The 19,492-nt window shown below is 53.0% G+C and overlaps 1 protein-coding gene across 2 annotated transcripts; it reads right to left on the bottom strand.

The window, feature by feature from the left end:
* Nucleotides 1–5,901: 5,901 nt before the first annotated feature.
* On the bottom strand, nucleotides 5,902–19,398 carry TBX3 (T-box transcription factor 3). 2 transcript variants are annotated; one of them, XM_056504230.1, is made up of 8 exons: nucleotides 18,852–19,398; nucleotides 17,788–18,232; nucleotides 15,712–15,979; nucleotides 14,337–14,483; nucleotides 12,127–12,203; nucleotides 10,662–10,819; nucleotides 8,656–9,359; nucleotides 5,902–8,114 (listed from the first exon to the last, which is right to left on the bottom strand). In XM_056504230.1, exons 2-8 carry the CDS (start codon nucleotides 18,180–18,182, stop codon nucleotides 7,668–7,670), a joined length of 2,196 nt encoding a protein of 731 aa, XP_056360205.1. In that variant the 5' UTR covers nucleotides 18,183–18,232; nucleotides 18,852–19,398; the 3' UTR covers nucleotides 5,902–7,667. The 2 variants fall into 2 exon arrangements, with proteins under 2 accessions (XP_056360205.1, XP_056360204.1); XM_056504229.1 differs by lacking the exon at nucleotides 18,852–19,398 and having other exon boundaries at nucleotides 17,788–18,309.
* Between the last annotated feature and the right edge of the window lie 94 nt (nucleotides 19,399–19,492).

Raw genomic sequence — 19,492 nt, 5'->3', positions numbered from 1 at the left:
CGGGCGGGTGTCCGGAGCTGCTGCCCGGCTGCGCTCACGGTCCTGGGGTCAGCGACGCTCGCCCGGCTGCCCGAGGGCTCGGGCGGCTGCTGCTCAGCTCGGATTCTGCATTGGTTTGCCCCTCCGTTATTGTTTCTGTTGGAAAACGTTGTTATCCATTAAATAATGTCCCTGCTGGCCCGAGCGCCGCTCTTCCTGGGAGCGAACCCTTGGGCGTGCTAACCAAACCCCGCTTGCTGGACCAAAACCATTTTCGGAAGGGTCGTCGCTCGCTGCGCTCCCACGCGTGTTCCCCCCATGCTTCGGCAAGAAGCTCTCCCGGGACAGGTTATTCCTCCTCTTCTGGAAGGGTTCCTGTTGAGAAATCATATTTAAAACAAACCAAAAAAGCCACAGGACCACCGCCACCAGCGTGGGGCGGCTCTCAGGTTCACCCCCCCACCAATGACTGACGGCTGGTGCCACTGAGACAAATAAATACATCGTAAGGAGGGCAATGGGTCGCGAGTCGTTTTGGCCCTAAGGTGAGATTTAGCAATGACCGCCCATTAAAACGAGCTTTTCACTTTTCCTAGGGGTAGCCCCTACCCCCGCCCGCTCCAGCAAGGGGAGCGGGGGAGCCTCCTGACCTGGTTTATAATTGTATTTAGGTTTGAGGTGATTTTTCTGCTTGCTTTTTAGATCGGAGAACAGAGAAATGAAAGCCGGCTGAAAAAAGGACTCGGGAGAGTTGAGTAAAAAAGCGCCCCTCGAAAATCCACGGGGAAGGCCACGAATGGACAGCGAGGGAGAGCTGGAAAAATACATTTTCAAGAAGCCTGTGGAAAATAAACGCGACTGGGAGCAGTTTCACGGCAGAAGGGACAGAATCCTGCCGGAAGATCGCGGTGCCACATTCCCAAGGGAGCGCGGTCGGGCAGCGCGGTGGCGGGGACCCCTTTGCTGCAGAGGGACATAAAACGGGACTCCACGAAAGCTGGGAGAAATCTCTCCAGCTCCCTCCCTGCCGCCTCCTCCTGCCCCACGAACACCTTCTTGTTTTACCGACCCGGCTGTCCAGACCAGGGATGCTCCAAGGCGGATCCCGCGTTCCCATCCTCGGCCGGCTCCCCCTTCCCCGGAGCCGCCCGTACCTTCACTGGAGAGAGCAGGTCCGGGGAAGGAAAAGAACCACTGGCTTTTTCTTTCGAGCTTATATCCTCGAAAATTTTATTTTGTGAGTGGCGCTCGGGCGGCTTGAAAGGAAATAAAGCTTGAAATGACCTCGGAACGGAGAAAAGCCGGAGGCAGAGGGGGGCTAGCCCGGGAGAGGAGGGGGTCAGGGTATCCGTGGGGTCGGGTCGGCTCCGCACAGCCCAGCCCGCTCGGTGCTGGTTTGGTTTTCATTTCAGTGCCTTCTCTGGGAAGGCTTTTATGTAGGAGAGTGAGGGAAAGCTTAGTTTGGTGAGACCAAGGTGAAATTCAGCAGGAATTGTGGCCGTGGTTACCTGCGCTGAAGGTCGAACTTTGTTTCGGTTGAGAGCGTTTAGAAATATAATAATGATTAAGTATTTATTCTAGAATAATCAAATCATACAAAAGCAAGAAACCAAAGAAAGAAAGGGGAAAAAAAGATGGATTAGAAAAGGGAAAGCCCAAAGGTGGTGTCTGGACGGGGCTGCGGGTTGAGCTTCCACGAAGGAGCGGTGGCAGATGAGGAAACCGCAGCTCCAGAGCCCCGCAGAAGCTCCGGAGCCCCGACCCGGTCTCGGGGCTCATTCTGCCCGCAGCAGCTCCCGCGTCGGGGCGAGAGGAAGGGGCCAGGAGCTCAAATAGCGTCTTGGACGGCCACTTCCAGCTCAAGGGCTTCGCCTCGCCGTGTTTTTACACGCCTTAATTATTCCCTAATAATGCGGGGTTTGGGGAGAAGCACGTGGGAAGTTTGGGGTTGGCTGGAAAAAAAAAAAAAAAAAATCAAAACACCAAAACAAAGATGCCAACAAGAAAACCCCCAAGGCATCACCCCTCGGGGCTGCCTGCCTGGGAACCGCTGGTTTTTTCTCCCCACCCGGAACCAAAAATTTTCAGGTGCAAAAGGTGGAGCGGCGGGGCGGGCTGTGGGTGAGGTCGGTGGGACCGCGGTGCGATCCACCAGATCCCCGGGCTGGAATGTGCTGCTGGGGGTCTCTTTACTCCCCCGGGACGTGCCTGTTCCGTGGGGAAGAGGATGAGGGCTCGGGGTTGCTCCCGTGGACGGGGGTTTCTCAGCGAGGCTCGGCTGGAGGTGCCGAAGGAGGGAGGTTTCAGCAGATTCCAGCCCCGCCGTCCCGGCGCCTCCAGCGCGGATCCGCCCGGCCGGCTGTCGCTCCCGGCCCGGGTGACAGGGACCAGGGGGGGCAGCGGGGCGGCCCCGCACGCCGCCAAGCGCCAGCGCCTCGAGGCAATCGCCACATGGGCCCATTAATCCTCCCGAGACAGCAAACAAGCGCTCCGTCCGTCCAGCCATCCCTCTGTCCGTTCGTCCGTCTCTCAGCCCTGGCCAGGGCAGCGTGGAGCAGCGCGCTCCCGTCCCCCTCCGGCAGCGCCCCGAGCCCCGGGTGTGCCGGCAGGAATTGGGGGAGTGCCCCCCGCACACCCACGGGCACACCCAGGGGCTCGGAGTTCACCCCATTTTGGGAAGGGCACGTCCGAGAGTGGCCCCGACTCTGCTGCCCACCGGGGCAGCTCCTGCACACACACGGCTGCTAAATTTCAAGCAACTCCTCTACATTTTTAATTTTTCCCCTTTTTCTTTTCTCTTCCCTTCTCCCAAACCCTCTTTCTGCCAAAATCGTTCCCCGGTGCAATCCTTTAGCCCGAGGCGAGGGAGGAGGCGGGATGGTCCCTGCTTCCAAGACTTTTACGAACAATCGTTAAAGAAATCAACCTTTCTTTTTTTATTTAATTTTTTTTTTCTCTTCCCTTGTGCAGAGGCCGGAGAGGTCCCTTTGATCTGCGAGGCCTGGCGTGCTCCGAGCCCGCACGCCGGCTGTGTGCGGGGTGGGGGCTCGGCCGCCGCGGGAGCCTCCGAGCCGGGACATGAAAGGGGGGAAGGAAAAAAAAACAAACCAAACCCCAGGGAGAAAAAAAAAAAAAAAAAAAAAAAAAAAAAAAAAAAAAAAAAGGACGTCCAGGGTTCGGGAGATCGACCGAAGGGCTTAAATATTTCATATTCCTGGAAGCTGTCAAGGCCAAAAACAACAACACGCCTCCCGCCTCCCCCGGAGTGTTTGCAGAGGGCAGGAGCGTGTGTGCGTGCGAGGGGCCGGGAGGCTGCGGGGGGTGGGTGGTAAAGAGAGAGAGAGAGGGTCATAAATTTTCACTTGTAATCAATCAATAATTAACTAATAGCGGAGCGTGGACCGAGCGCGCCGGCGGCGGCGGGTGCCCGGCCCGCCGGGGTGTCGGTGTCGCGCTGCCCCCGGGGAGCGTTCCGTGCTCCGGGAACCTCCGTGCCGGCGGGACCGCAGCCCCGCTTTCCCAGAGACTTTGGACTCGGGGCAAAGCTGCCGTGGGTAAAGCGCAGCTCGGCTCCGAGCAGAGCCGGGCAGGGGGTCGGGCCGGGAGGTGCGGGATGCTGGCTCAGCCCAGCGCCGCGGTGCCCGGCCGCGGGTCCCTGCGGGGGGCTCGGGGCGCTGCCCAGGCTGCCCGAGAGGTGGCGCCGGCGCCTCGCCGGAGCCCCCCCGCCGCCGGCCACCCCCACCCAGCGCCGGGTCGCCTGCATCAGCCATAAAACCATTGAGGATATCAAGACAGGCGCCAGGTGAGTAATAGACAGGATAATCCACAGAGATTGCTCGCTGTTTACCTCCTTCCACAAGCGCCACAAGAGTTACTCATTAACGTTACTATATACAAATAAGATACACAAGAGATAAAGCCATTTGCAAGTCAGAGTTACACCTGCGGTACACGGATTTCTTGCAAGGGCATGGCGAGGGGGAGGTCAGCATTAGGCCCGTGGAAAAGGGGGATTTAAAGCAATCAGGCTGCACCCTCAGCCTCAAAAATAATAAATAGTGAGCTCGGGGGTTGCGGCGCCCCGGGGCTGCCGGTGCCTGCTTGGCTTGCGGGGCGGCTACTGAACTCCTGGGCTGGCACAAAAGCGAGATAGGCAAGGGGGATCTGGGGATGGGTGTCTGTCGCTTTCCTCTTGACCATCAGCAGTGAATTCCTCGCCTAGGAGGAAGTTTTCCCCACTCATACACAGATCATAGCTGCTCTCCCACTCTAAGAGCCATTTGGGGACCAGCAGCTGAGAGAGGGAAAAAAATACAAATCCCCGAGTGATTCCTGAAGCCAAAGAGATGGGAGCGGACCTGGGGTCTGTCATGGTCCAATGTTTTCGCGCTGCCGCTGAGGCCAGAGCAGCGCAGAGGGGAGAGCTGCTCCCCATGGCAGGAATGCCTGTCCCGCCCGCGGGGGCTGCCAGGGCTCCGACACTCCCAGCTGCTCCCCTCGGTACCGAATTCCCTCTCCCGGAGCAGCTCCAGCTCCCACCCGAGTGGAGAATCCGTGTGGAAAGCGGCTTGTGGGGCTGCAGCCTTCGGGCGGGCTGCACAGCCGCTGCCTCCTTCTTCTCGTGGATTTTTTTTTTTTTTTTCTTTTGCCAGACCAGCCGCCACCTCTATCCCTAAAAGCCCCTCCTCGCCCAGGCTAGCTCAGGGGAGTATCAGCTCAAGTGACATTTCCAGCAGCCGTCACCTTGGGCCATCCGAAGGTGGGGAAGAGGCAGAGAAAAAGTCGTGCTCAGCCCAAAGCTTTCTCCTGCTCAAACAGGGCGGATTTAAACCAAACCTCCATCCCCAAGTTGAAATGGGAAGGGTCCCGTTCCCCCACTAAGGGGAACAGCTTGATGTTCGTGAGGGCATTTTTAAATTAAAAAATCGAGGGGGAAAAAAACTCCGCAACTTCATCGCCACTTTCACCCCCTGGATCTGCCTTTATCTCGCCGGCGCAGGAACACGGGGCCGCGGGCCGAGGGGCAGGCAGAGCATAAAACAGGATACAGGCTGGAAGTACATCCTTATAATATTTATTACTGGCGGAAGATGAATCGCTTTTCAATATACGGGCCACTAACTGTTGAAGGGATAGGGGAAAAAAAATCTCATTAACAAGAAATATATATGTTCTGCTAAAGGATGTGCTCATGGACTGGCAGAGGTACAGAAAGAGCTGCCAGCTCTCCTCAGCACTTCTCTCTGTGACCTCCCAGGCCACTGGTCCAGTCTGGATCTCTGTCCCCGTTCCAGCCGTTTTCCAGCTTCATCTCGATATATCACGAGCCTGAGGGCCAGAAGGGGCGATTCCAATAAAAGGGGGAAAATAGATTTTTTTAAAAAACATGTATTTCCAGGCGATAACTAACTGGGAAAGCCAAATTCCCAGCCCGGACAGGAGAGGAAAACGAGCCCAGCCACAGCATCAACTCCTGAGCACTTTACCTGGAAACTTTGAAGGAGGGCTCTGCATTAAAATTTAATCTATCTATTCTCCAATTATTCACTTTTGCGTTATTAATTTATGACAGATAAAAGCATAGCTGAGCCTTTCTCATTAACTTTTCAAACGCCACTTAATATTGTTCCATTAAAAGAGGTGACTTTAGTAGCCTCTGGATCGACTTTAAAAGCGAGAGGAATAAAGACGGAAAAGGTACATTAAACAGCTTGCTTAAAACTCGTCCTTCCCCCCCAACAATTCAAATGACACCATCCCGACTGGTTCGTACTAGCTTCTTCCAGGAGAAATATCTTAATATTGAGAACGGGAAAGGGGGTGGAGGAGAAAGGCAGAAGAGGGATATATATCTTTCAACCCCTCCATCCTCCCAGGCACTTCGGGGAGGGTTGAGGTGAAGGCATTTCACAGTACGCCCAAGACATTTCAATAAAAATTTATTGAAACTTCAGTGACTTTTAAAAGGGGGAAAAAAATTACAGAAAAAAAAATAGCAAGAACTTCTCAACATTTATATAACACAAAATATACCTTCATTTTTTTTTTTCTTTGAACCAGCTCTGAGCACCTGACTTTCAACCCAAGAAAATATGCACTCACTCAAACAAAGACAACAATAAGCACAGTAGTAAAACTCCATCGCGGGGTTATTTTCTGACACACTGAGGAAACGGGCAAAATAATAGAAAGTAAAGAAAATCTTAGAATCTTCACTTTTTTTTTTTTTTTCTCTCAAGCCACTGGAGAAGCCTGTTGTCGTGTATAGGCATATATAATTTTGTGGTTGTTGACATTTTGAACTGAAGAAATCGAGGATTAAAAGCTACCATGGCACACTGCTTTGTCTTTTTCTCTCTTTGATTTTTTTGTAGGTCTTTGATTAATTTGGTTCCTTTCTGCTTTGCCTTTGCATTCGGCTCCTTGACCAAAGGACGAGGTTTTCCTGGGCTGAGCTCTGCTTTAAAAACTGAGCCCTCACAAATAGGGGAATTTCTCCTCTGGATCGGGATCTATGTTTAATGGAATTAACAGCTTGAAATGAAAACGACTAAAAATAAAAACAGAAGGAAAAAAAAAAAAAAAAAAAAAAAAAAAGAAGAAGAAGACTGCAGTCATATTTACAGAGATATGTACAATGTCAATAAATTAAAGTTTAATTTCGAGTATTCATATTCCACGTATTTACAAGAGTTATCAAATAATTACATAAATACTTTGTTTTAATAATAGTGTCCGCTCTTTTCTTCTTCTCAGTATGTTAAACCTTGTTATTGCATATACAATTAAAGAAGGAAAGCTGTGATAAACCTACAGTCGAGCTACAGAGGTTTTTAGATAAAATAAATTCACTTTTTTTTCTTTCCAACTACACTTCTTATTTTTGTTGCTACAAGGGAGGATGTTTAAGGTAGAGGGACAAAGGTCTTATTTTTGTTTTTATTATTATTAATAATAATTTTTTCCCTGGGATTTGAAACGATCATGAAAAATAAACAATAAAACCCCACTGAAATAAAAAATACCACCACCCCCCCCCTCAAAAAAAAAAAAAGGAAAAAAAAGCAGACTACTCTGGAACATGCAAAAAAAAGCCACCAACTGGCTCTCAGACACCACAATAATATTTTAAACACACAGCTTCCCTTAATATCGACTAAGGGGGTTGTGGTTAACAACCCGCCCAGGAAACAACTGTTGAAGAACCAATACGCGAGTCACTTACACACTGTTCTTTCGGAGAGAAAAAAAATCACTTCTCTTATTTAATTTTTATTCATAAGTTTGCTTGATTTTTTTTTTTTTCTTTTAGTTTTTTTTTTTTTTTTTTTTTTTTTTTTTTTCCGGGGTGTTTTGGTTTTGGGTTCATTCTTTACACTGGTTAAAAAAAAATAAAAGGAGGATGCCACAAACTCCACCGGTGCCTCGATCCGGCCAGTTCTGCTCCCTGTGAGGAGCCTCCAACCCAGCGCTCCCCTACCCCTTTTTCCCTGCTCCACCTTTTTGTTGTTGTATAGCACGCACACAACGCCGCGGGATTTTATATTTAAAAAAAAAAAAAAATAGAAAGAAAAAAAATAAAGGAAGGGGTAAAAAAAACCCAAACACTCGCGGGGTGGAGGATGTGGTTTCTTTCAAACAAAGTGCACTGCGAGACTGATTTGAAATGAGCTCCCGGAGGCCGGGGGTTACGGGGAGCCGCTGCGGGATCTGTCCTGCTTGGGGTCGAGCCCACTGACCAGGCGCTGGATGTTTTGCAGTTCGCTGGTGGCCGCCTCCTTGTCCGCGCCCAGCTTGGGGGACAGCGACACGGAGCCGGACGAGAGGGTGGAGGAGCGGCTGGTGAGGTCCGAGGCGGAGTCCAGGGGCACGGAGCCGGGGCTGGCGCTCAGCCCGCCCGCCTTGCCCTCTCCGGAGGCGGCGGCCAGGCCGGGCAGCGCGGTGGTGAGCAGGCTGCTGCCGTCCGACAGCGGCACGGGCAGCGGGTAGGGGCTGTAGCGGAGCCGCGGCCGCACGGCGCTCAGGAACGGGTGCCGGTGCACCGAGCTGGAAGCGGCGCTGGAGGCGGCGGCCGCGGCCGCCATGTAGGTGTAGGGGTAGGGGAAAAGGCTGCCGAAAGGAGACATGGCCAGGCCCTGCGGGAGGGGAGGAGACAGAGGAAAGGGTTACGGGCCCGCACGGCACCCCCGCCCCAGGTCCCCCCCGCGCCCGCAGCTGACAGCGGAGTGCGGAGCTGTGCTCCCGCTGCGCGGGCCAAACCCACCTGGGCACGGGGCACACCCTGCCCCGGGCTCTCTACCCCACTCCCCCCTCCCCGGGCGATTCTCTGCGCTGGGACAGGCGCTCTTTACCCTCCCGCTCCGCAGGGCAGTCCCGGGCACATCCCCCGAGAGCGGCTCCGCTCCGCACGCCGGGACGCGCCCTGCGCCCGGCCCGGTGGCTGGTCGGGGGTGCGGGGCTCTGGAGGACAGCGGGGATGGGGGAGAGCTCAGGGAGATCACGCTGGGCCACCCTCCCCGCCCACAGCTTTCCCTCCTCCAACTTTCTGCCCAGCCCTGTGACAGGCCCCTGAGAGGGGCACGAGGGGACGCCGAAGCGGGGAATTTAAAGGAGGTGCCCGCTGCCCTCCCGGTCCCCAGGGCCGGCGCAGTGCCTCTGCGCGGGGGAGTGCAGTACCTGTGAAGCCAGGACATGCTGCTGCAGATGGAAAGGCAGAGCAGCCGCCGATGCTCCCGAGAGTCCCTGGGCCGCCGCCGTGGCCATGACCGTGTTGTCCAGTCCCGAGACCCCGGCGGATGCCCCGGAGACCGTGGCGAGGAGGGGCCCCATGCCCGCGGCCATGCCGGAGAACGCTCCCCCCATGGCGAACTGCCCGGGGTGCAGCAGGAGCGGGTGCCCGTTCCCCAGCGGATTGAAGAACTGCTGGCCGGCCAGGGCAGGGGGAAAGCCGAGGTTCTGCAAGTGTCCCTGGCTCAGGTGGGCCGTGCTGTCGGTTTGGACCGTCAGGGGGGTGAAAGGCTCTTTCCCCAACAGTCGGTTCTCATCTACTTTGGGGCCATCCCTGAGGGGGCTTTTCAGTTCCTCGCCGCTCAGGCTTCCCCCCCGGGTGCTGGAAGAGATGGTAGCCGGGCTGTGCCGGGAGTCCGGAGGGGCTTTCTCAGTCCTCTCTCGGCTCCGACTCCCTGCCGAGTCCCCAGGGAAGAAGTGGCTTTTGGAGGGGCTGCCGCCCTTGTCCCGGGGGTCGTCCCCCGCGGAGGCAGCGGAGCTGGCCGGCGCTGGGGTGGCGGCGGTGGTCGTGCTGATTTTGCCCGACTCGTTGCCTTCTAGCAAGGGCTCGTCTTTGCTGTCTGCGTCGCTGTCTCCCTCGCTGGGACAGAGATCTGCAAGACAAAGGGGGCCCGGGGCTGGGATCCGGCACTGAACATCCCGAAATCCCCACCGGGCTGCGAGAGGGGGCAGACACGCTTCCTGGCCGGGCAGAGGTTTGTGTGGAAATACTTCCCTTTTTTATTATTATATAAATAAATACAGCCCCCGGCTCCCACCGCCCGCCCCGTCCAAGCCAGCCCGAGTTTTACACAACTCAGCAAAATTGGCCGCGAAACAAAGCGGCGGCCCGGAGGAGCGACCCCCCAGCCGGGCGGGCCCGGGGCCAGCGGCTCCGCTCCCCAGGGCTGCGGGAGCCCCCAGGCACTCCCGTCCCTGCCCGGCTGCAGCAGGGGTAGAGGAGGAACGGGACAGCAGAAACCTCGGGGCAGGGCTGAAGAGCCTTGGGGATGTGTCTCCTACGAAGTTTTCCAAAGTTTTCGTCCCTTTCAATGGGCAAAGCCACTCAGAGACAGCCCGCAGCCGTCTTCATCAGCCCCTGGGCCCCCCTTCTCCCCAAGCACATGCACGGCTTCGCTGGATTCCTAGGCACTTCATCTCCTAATTTCAGCGCCCCAGGTGCGAAGCTCTGGTTTGCTTTTCGGGTCCCCTCCCAGCTCCCCTCCCCTCAGCTCGGCAGACCTTTAGAAAAATCGAGTGAAGCAACTACAAAAAAGAGGTTGTTTCCTCCTCCCCCTGCCCCCCCGGCCCGGGATGGATTAATACATAGGAGAGAGCTGCAGACAGCTCCCAACCCCGCATGGAGAAACCCAGGGTGACTTTTCTATAACAAAGTTCGGGACTGTATCCAGGGGAAAGATTCTTCCTCTAGTAACAGATTCAGTGAGGAATATTAATGGAGTGACTCCAGTTTTGAACTTTTGCCCCGTGGTCTGTCTTTGCTCCCTTGACTCGGAGCTGGCTCCTTTCTGAACCAAGGAGGGGAGGGATGAATGCGCAGCAAGGGGAGAAGGAGGCCGGAGGGGAGAGGGAGAAGGAGAGTAAGAATAAGGAAGGCAGAGAGAGGAGAGTGAGGGGGGAGAAGGGAGAGAGAAAGACAAAAAGAAAGAAAACAAGAAGAAGAGTGACGGAAAGAAGGAAAGAGAGGGAGGAAAAACTAAAGAGAGAATGAATAGAGAGAAGAGAGCAAAGATTAAAAAAAAAAAAAACATGAGAAAAGAAGGCAAGAGGTAGGAAGCAAGGCGAGAGGAAGGAAAACGGGCCAGGGGCAGAGGGCAGTGATAGAGCCACACACAGCCACCACACAGAGCGGGCACCCAGGCTCTCCAGAGGAGACCAGGGGCCACAGCTCTCACCTTTGAGGCTGGAGGTGCCCACGGCAGGCACGGCCGGACACGAGGACTGGGCAAAGCACTTGAAGGCCGTCTGCTCATTGGACGACTCGTCCGAGGTGGGATTCTCCTTCTTCTGCCTCTCGTCGTACACCCGCATGGACTGCAGGGTCAGCTGCTTCCTGCGGGCACAGAACCCGCTGGGCGAGCGGCCCCGGGACCCCCCGGAACCCCCGGGAACCCCCGGGACCCCCCGGGACCCCTCCTCCTGCCCAGCCCCTCCTGAGCTCCTATTCGGGCACGAGGAGCACAGGGGAGTTAAGAGCCACGGTCCCCTGGAGGAGGAGAGCGCGTTTCTGGCAGGCAGGGCTTGGCTGCTAATGAGAGGAGATTTCTTGGAAGCGTGAGCAGCTCCTCAGCGAGGGCTGATATTAAAAACAAGGGGCGGAGGGGAGAGAGAAGCATTCCCTGGAGATTAGCTTTTAAAAGGCAAGGATGTTCCAGAGATATGAGCCATCTTAATGGTTGCTAAGATTGCTAGGAAGTGGTTATTTTGTTAGGCACTTTATGTAATCTTTTCACCAACAATTAACCCGGAGTAAAAAATCTATTTATATTTAGAGAAATTAGAAATCATTTCCGTCCTGTGGCTCCAGCGCTGGCTTTATTTTCACACTGATGGACAAGAGGAGCTGGCGTGTGCATGTTTGTGTGTGTGCTGGGCAGGGAGAGAGGCCTCTTGGTTTACACCACGTTCCCTCCATCTTTTTATTTGTTGTTTGTTTGAAAAAAGAGGAACAGATCGATTTATTCATTATCTAATCCCCTGTACACATGGCTAAAATATCCTGTCTCCTGTAACACAACAAAACAGACATATCCCTCGTCAAAGGAAAAAAAAAAAGTCCCTTTTTTCTCCTTACATTTTCTTCTTATATTAAAAATAAAAGTCTTGAGTCCCATTATAACGAGTTCTGTCTGCCTACCTGGGGAACAAATTGTGTCCTGCTGCTTTTGGAAAAAATAAAGAATCTTCTATCATTAATTATTTCCATATTCATGAGATACCTCTGTCCAAACAGTTTATTTATATGCTTCTCCTCCACATTTTCCTCTTTTCCCTGCAGTCCCCAGAAAAATGACAAAGGAGATTCAAGCAGTGCTGACCCTCACTTGTCCCTCTTCTCCAAACTACACTGTAATATTCCCTTTCGAATTTTTAGGGAAAGTTTTTCTCCGGTAATATTTGCTTTATATCCTGCACTCCCTTTGGCCAGTCACCCCCTGCGATGTGAAAACTAAATGTGGAAAGCAGGAAAGAATCCCCATGCAATCCATTTGACGTTATTAGCGCCAAGATCCTTATGGATTTTGGCGGGGGGGAATGTGGTTTGGAGGCTAGGCAAGGTGATTTTGACCTCTGCTCGTGTTCTGAACTTAACACATGAAAACCAAAGGAGGTGCCTGTACAGAATCGAGCCAGACTCACCTCTTTTCCCTCCTTCCATTCCCGGTGTCCCGAAAACCTTTGGCAAAGGGGTTGTTGTCAATTTTTAATTGCGTGATCTATAGAGAGAGAAAAAAAATAGCCAGGGGGTTGGGGCAGAATTAGGAGATTTTTGTATTAAAAAACAACAGCAAACCCCACTCTTTCCAGTTCCCCCAGTGCTTGTAGGATCCTGGCAGGAGTAGGACAGGGCGGGGGGCAAAGGTCCCTGGATTTTGTGAATCCATGTGTTTTCCCGAGCTGTTTGGAGGCAGCTCGCCCCCGGACTCCTGCCGGGCTGGCCAGTGACCCGGACCGTGGTGGCAATGAAAGAGCCCCGTGTTGCTGCCACCACATCGGAATTAATTGAGCCGCCCAATGAGACCCATGCAAGTTATGCCTGCGCTTAAAACTCTTTAAATACCATAATTAAACCGCAAAGGAATCATACCCACCCCCTTGCTATAATAAAATACTTTATATAATCGCATTATGCTCTGTGTGTGTTGGGGCGCCAGGGGTGCCAGGAGCCAGTTCGTATTTTTAGGGTGTGTGTGTGTGTGGAGGTTTTTCGGTTTGGGGTTCAGCTTGTGGCAGGGAATTACTGTAGGGAGGGATGGGGGTGCGGGGCGTCCCGCAAGTGCCCGGTGCCCACGGGGGCGATGCACGGAGCCGAATTCACGGCCGGGCCGGGGCTCACCCCATGGAACAGGATGCAAGCAGTGGGAACGGGAATGCCGCCATCCCATTCCCGGTCCCGGACCGTGCTGGAAGCACAGCAACCCCCCCCCCAGTTCAGGAGCAGAGGATGACCCCAAAAAGGAAACCCCGCCCGCGGCCGAGCGCGGGCAGGAGCAGCCCTGGCACCCGAGTCACCCCCGCGGCACACACACGGGATCAGGAGAGAGCAGGAAAACCCCACTGCTAAAACCAGCGGGACTTTTAATCCAGGTGCTCCCGGCCGTGCCTTCTGCTCCCCCCGCGCCGAGCCGAGGGCTCCCCGCCGCTTCCGCACGCCGCTTCCCAGCCGATTTCATGGCAATCACACAAATATGCTCATTTCTGTCCTTCAACCGAGCCGCCCCCAGCCGATAGACCGGGCCGGCCAGCCCTGCTGATAAGTCCCAAAGCAAAGTCTACTCTCTGTACACTCATTTTCTTGCAGTTTCCTTGCAAGTGGCCGGCTGCAGAGAGAGGGGAAAGCAGCCCGAGCCCCGAGGGGGAAGCGGCTTTTTGGAAAGCGAGGGCAGAAGGGCACAGACCCCTCCTTTCCAGCCCTAAATTTTTTACGGTGAAGGATGTGAGAGGCAGAGAGGGGCACAGGGGAGCTGCAGCGAGCGGGCGCTGCGCATCCAGAGCCCCTGCGCTCAACGCACGCGAACGCAAAATTGTAATTCATAGACAACAAAAAAACCAAAGCCCCCTTTTTGGCTCCTTCGCTTCCTTCCACTTGACTTAATTATCGTAAATTCGCCGTTTGCCACTCTCCCAAATATACCACCTTCATCGCAAGCGACAGTAAACCAGCAGCAATGGAAAGGCAGCGCTGCAAAACTTTCTCACACGGGCTTTTTCAGCCCTTCCAGCTAAATTCAAGCGAGATACCCCTCTCTGACCAGAGCATATTTCTGCACCACAAAAAATAATAAAACACTGCAGGATGCAAAAAAAAAAATCATAATATAATAATAATAGGAACCAGACGTGTGCTCCAGCCTTATTGCCAATTGCTGTTAAAGGAGCTAAAACAGCACAAAGGCCAGGAAGAATTACAAAATCTCAGCCCCGCTGCTCTCCCCACTCTGTCTTTCGACACACGGAGCAGAGGATTTTTTTATTATATTTTTTTTTTCTTGATGCATCTTAGATTAAATCCACACTAAGAGCAGCAAACCCCACCCCATCTCTTTCCTCATACTGGGGAGATATACTGGGGGGGAAAAATGGTAGAAAACCCCTAAACATTCTCCCTCTCACCCCCAGTCCTCTCTCCTTTTAATTGCCTTCCCCGAGGTCGGTATTAAGAGAGTGCTCGACCCCCTCCCCCAGCACCTTCCCGAAGCTGGATCAAGGAGATTTTGGGGGAAAAGATGAGGGGGGCGAGAGAGAGAGAAGAGCGGGATGGGCTTCGTTAGTTTTAAGGGAACAATGCAGAGTAAAAGTTCTCTTAAAAGCCAAAACACGTAAAACAAATCCTCTCTTAATCTCCTTACCTTATCATTCTGGTATGCGGTCACTGCGATGAATTCAGTCTCCGGGAAAACGTAGGTCCTGAACGTGCTGTAAGGAAGCTTGAGGATATCGTTGGCTCGGACGATGTGAAACCGGGGCTGGTACTTGTGCATGGAGTTTAAAATGGTCTGGGGGGGACAAGACAGCGGCCGGCAGCACAGAGGGCAGGAGGGGGGAAAGAAGACGGTCAGCAGGAGCAGCATTTCCTCCAGCCATCGGCACTTTCTCCTAATTTACCTTCCCTCTCCTTCCTCCCCTCACTCCTCCTCCCCGCCAAGCACACACCAAACACACACACACGCCTCGCAGCATCCAACTAAAAGCCCTGACAGCTCCAGCTCGCCGGGGTTAGGCTCTCACTGGACCTCTCGAAGGAGACGAGAAAGGGGAGAATCCCCTCAGAGCTCTGCTCGGGGAGGGGGACAAGCTGCTTGGGCTCCGGCAGCAATGTCTTTTGATTTCAAGTGTAAAAAAAAAAAAAATCAAGTAAAGCAGCAGCTACAGTTGCAACACCACCATGAGAGCCTCGGCTCGGTCTAATTGCGTGCCCCAATTCACTTAAGGCCTTCTGCGAACGGCAAAAATGTATCGTCTAATCAAATCACAGGCAGCAAATGCAATCTTCGGCACATTAGAGATCCCCCGGCCGCGGCCACCAGCAGCAAGCCCCGGCTCCGAGGCGGAGGCTTTCCCAGGAATAGAAAGAAATGGCCAGGACCGACAGAGCAATTATCAGCAGGTTTGTTTGATTTGACTCTCAGGGTAAGTTTTTATCTCTGCACACCCGGTAAATGTAAAGGAGTGGATAGACATGAATGGCCAACTTGACCTCTGCTTTTGGTCCCTGTTTATTTTCACTCCGGCTTGCTTTACATTATCCAGATTAATATAGATTTAAACGTTTGCGTACTTAGGCCTTTAAGCCCTTTATACACATATGCATATCGTTTTCCTACGCTTAGAAAGTGTGATCGAGTTTATTAAAAATATATATAGATATATAAAGTCACCGCAGCTCTGAGAAATATCGAGTTGCGCTGCGCTGGAAATGTATCCCTAAAGTTAACGCTGCATGGCACGGGGAGGTTACAGAGTAAACTCCAGGCTCTAATCGTGACCCCAGCAGGAGGAAAAATCGAGGACTATTACAAAGCGGACTGATGCCCGTCCCTGGGTGCGTGGGAAGGTTTTTCTGCCCCGTTTTCCCCGCATTTCGGCCGCCCGCCGGAGCTGCCAGCGGGGCCAGCCCGGCCGAGCAGCGCCGTGCTCCGGGCACACCCCCCCGGGACCCCCCGCTCCGGCCGGCTGCCGAGGGAGGGGAAAAGGGGGGCAAAGGAAGGTGTAAAAGGCACTCACAAATCCGTGCTTGTCAGAGATGTTGTTAGTGAGCTTCAGCTTGTGAAAGGTGACGACTTTGGACATCCATTGTTCGCCGGTGGCCGGGCTGTCCGGGTGGATGTACATTCTCTTTGGCATTTCAGGGTCAGCCTTGCCGGCTACCATCCACCGGGAATTATGGAATTTGTACCTACAATCATCGGCCGCCACAATATCCATCAATAAAATGTACTTGGCCTTTTTATCCAGTCCAGTGCATCTCACTTTAAATGGAGGAAACATTCTCCTATGGGCAGAGGAAGGAGGTAGTGTGGGGGGGGGGGGGGGGGGGGAGAAAAAGACAAGACAAAAATAAAATAAAATTAATTACAGTGTATAAATAAGCTTCTGAATTTTGGTAGCTCGTCTGCCAAGCAACTACTTCAGCTCTCAAAAGCAACAGAGTAAGTCTGTGTCCAGCAAAAAAATGTTTCCTACCCCCCGCCCCCAGCGAAAAGGTTTCTCAAATGCTTCAAAGTTGCAGGAGAAAATGGTCCCTGGATGGGAAAGGTAGGCATTCCCTGGAAATCAGCAGGCTCCTACCTCTCTCTGCCATTCCTAAACAGCAAAGGCCCATTTGGGGCTCTCTGATCTCTCAGTAGTTTCCTTTTTGCCTGCTAAACAAAGACATGGAAGCTGATCGCACCCCGATAAAGCAAATCTGAACTATTACAACCCAACCTCCCGAGAAAGTGCGGAGTTTTACACTTTACAGACGAGAATAAAAATCCCCCAGCGAGGGCAGCGGGGCTCTCCCCGTGCTCCGGCCAGCCGGGGATCCCCCCGTGCGCCGAGGGCTCCCTGCAAACCCCGCTCCCCTCCGCTCCCAGCTCCGGCTCCAAACTGCAACAGGATACCACAAATTTGCTGTTTATTATATCGAGTGGTTGGCATTCAGCAAATCTCAACTTAAAAGGAAACACATGACTTTGCAACATGTAAGAGCTCTTAATACTGGCCGAGGTTTTCAAGCAAAAACTTTTGACCACAATTAACAGAAAAAACTTCGGGAAAGCAGTAAAATGGATGAGGAGAATTTTTTTTGCTCCTTGCTGCTTTTAAGGCTCGTATTTATTTCTTTTTCCCCTGAGCCTATAGCCTGCAACTGGTGCTTTGAAAATAGGCGAAGCTCCAGCAAGGCGGCTGAAGGCCATCTAAGAAGACTTTTCAGGAGTGGCTTCCTCTAGTAATTCTCCTGGCAAATCACATGTGGAGAGTTTGGGAGGTTTCTCAGAGAGCCCCTTAGAAAAACACCCGGGTGCAAAGGAGGTTTTTCACTCTACGTATCGTCGCAGCAATAGGTAGAGTTGAAAAAGAGTCCAAATGTCAATGAGTAGCGACTATAGAGAGAGATTTCAGACGGGTAAACCTATAAAAAGGAGAAATGCCGAGCGTGGACGCGCCGTGTGCGTTCATTCATTCCCACGTGAAGGTTACATAAATACAGGGACAGGCAGCGCAGAGCTGCAAACCCTTCCCTGCCACTCCAGCAGCGGCTGCAGGACGGCTGGGGAGTTTTGTCAGCTTTTCTGTACTTTCCAGGCACAATAAGCCAGCACTAAGCCAGCACAAACCCAGCCGAGACCCCAGCACAGAGAGAGGCACAGCCTGACACACCGAGCCTGTCTGCCCTCCTGCCCCACCAGCAGCCAGACGCTGCTCCAAAGGATTTTTCCTTCATTCTCATTTCTTAAGGAAGAAAAAACTGCGTGTAGCGAGGCTGAAAACCAGGCCAGCCCCTTTGCCAACCCCAAATTATTTTCTTCCTGCTCCCAGTCTTCTCCAGCAAGCATTAAGCTACTGAACCATGAAAGGACCCTCTCACCCCCTGCACACGCACATGCTGAGCAGGGCCGGGTCGCGCTTGGGCTTTTCCCGGCAGCCTGGTGCCGAGACAGGCTCGAATCTTCAGCTGCCTAAGGCTCTCCATAATTCCAGGTGAAAGGAGATTTACGGAGGAACCCGCCGCAGAGAGAGCCTTGCCCTGGTGGGGTGCAGAGACTGAGGGGTAGGGGACAGGGGGGGAAAAGGCACGAACCCCCGAGCCAGACCTACCTTCCCGATTTGGTAATCACCATCTCCGTGCCTCTTTTATGGAATTGCTCCCAAAGCTCTTTAGCTTCCAGATGCACTTTCGGATCGTCTTCTACCTCTTCTTCTGGCTCCAGAGTTTTTAAAGGCCTCAGATGGGCTGCTGCCTGGTGACCCAGGGAAGAAAAGGGAATACCAGTCTCTGCAGCCCCCACTAGCTGATCCATGATGGGTTTAGCCAGAGCCCCGGGAAGGGAGAGGGCGGCCGCCCCATTGGGAGGCAAAGCCAGAGCCGGGAAGAAGGGAGGCTGATGTCCCAACACAGCGCTCATGGCAAAGTCCGGTGCCCGGTGCGGTAAAAAAGGATGATAAGCCATGCTTGTCCCAGGGATTACTGGATCTCTCATCGGTAAATTCATCCACTCCACTCCTCGGTCTTCCTACTGCTGGAGTAGTCCCGGAGTGGTTTCTAACAGCACATCACGAAGAAGAAAAATTAAGATAATAACAATAACAGCAATAAAGCACCAAAAAAAAAAAAAAAAAAAAAAAAAAAAAAAAAAAAAAAAGGTTGGGGGAAACAAGCTCTAAGCAGCACAGTACATGAGGGAGAGGCAGAACTTCTACAGCCTACAACTTCCCGAGCCGGGGCACATCCCCAGCCCTCGGGACAGCGGATTAACAGGATTGTTCATTATTAGTCTTGCTTTTTCTCGTGTTCGGTCTCTGAGGTTTTGTTTTGCTTTTTAGTTGTTTGCGTTTTTTTCCTGAGTGGAAGTCCTTGCGCTGGAAAAGAAACGCCGAAGAAGGGAAGAAAAAAAATCCACCGGATTCGTTGTCTGCTCCTGTTGCCGCAGAAGGGCAGGACAAGCCGAAATCCTCTTTTTTCCTTCTTCTTTTTTTCTCTTAGTCCCAATCTCCCTTCTCTTCTTCCGTGGCGGAGGATGACGGCTCGAAGCTGGGTTTTCTCTTTGGGTGGCTGGCTCTCTTCCCCCTCCCCCCCACCCCTCCACCTTTCTTCCGTACGGTCAGGCTGCAGAGCAGAGGCTGGGAAAGGAGGGAAAGCAGAAAGAAGCAAACAAACCCACCCCCCCTTGCCGGCCGAGGAAGGCTCCTGAGCACCCTTCAACAGCAAAAACTTGTAGGGAAATCTCGTTTCCGCCTCGCCTTCCTCACTACCCAAGCAGGAGCTGGTCAGGGTGCCCTGATTTCCATCAGGATCTCTTCCTTCTTTCACCCTCTTCCTTTTTTTTTTTTTTTTTTTTTTTTTTTTTTTTTTAATTTATTTTTCCCCCTCTCTTTCGCTGTTCCTTAAAAAAAAAATCTGGCAGAATTATACTGTTGTCTCCATAAAAGAGAGAAAGTGAGAGGGAAAGAGAAAGGAAGAGAAAAAGGGGGGAGGGAGAAAGAGAGGAAAAGAGAAAGAGAGAGAAGGGAGAGGGAGAAGGAGCCTCTCGGCTCTGAGAATTCCCTGTGAGTCTGTGCTCTGCGTGCACCCGATCGTAGGGATGTGTTGTGGGTTACAGGGGAGCTGGAGCCGCCTTGATTGGCTCTTTGACGCTTTCGGACCAATTGTGAGGCTCCATAGGCGGGGTTCTGACAGCTCGGGTGGAGGGGGACAGCGCCGAGTTATAAAAAGAAGGTGTCGGAAACTGTAACGCTGCAGCAAAGCATCACTAGTACTTCGGGCCGTGTGAATATGTCAACATGATCAGAGGGGAGGGAGCAG

Source organism: Oenanthe melanoleuca, chromosome 15, assembly GCF_029582105.1.
Source record: "Oenanthe melanoleuca isolate GR-GAL-2019-014 chromosome 15, OMel1.0, whole genome shotgun sequence".
In the NCBI taxonomy this organism is placed as follows: Eukaryota; Metazoa; Chordata; class Aves; order Passeriformes; family Muscicapidae; genus Oenanthe; species Oenanthe melanoleuca.
The sequence above is the reverse complement of the archived record's forward strand: the minus strand, read 5'-3'. Positions and strand labels throughout refer to the sequence as shown.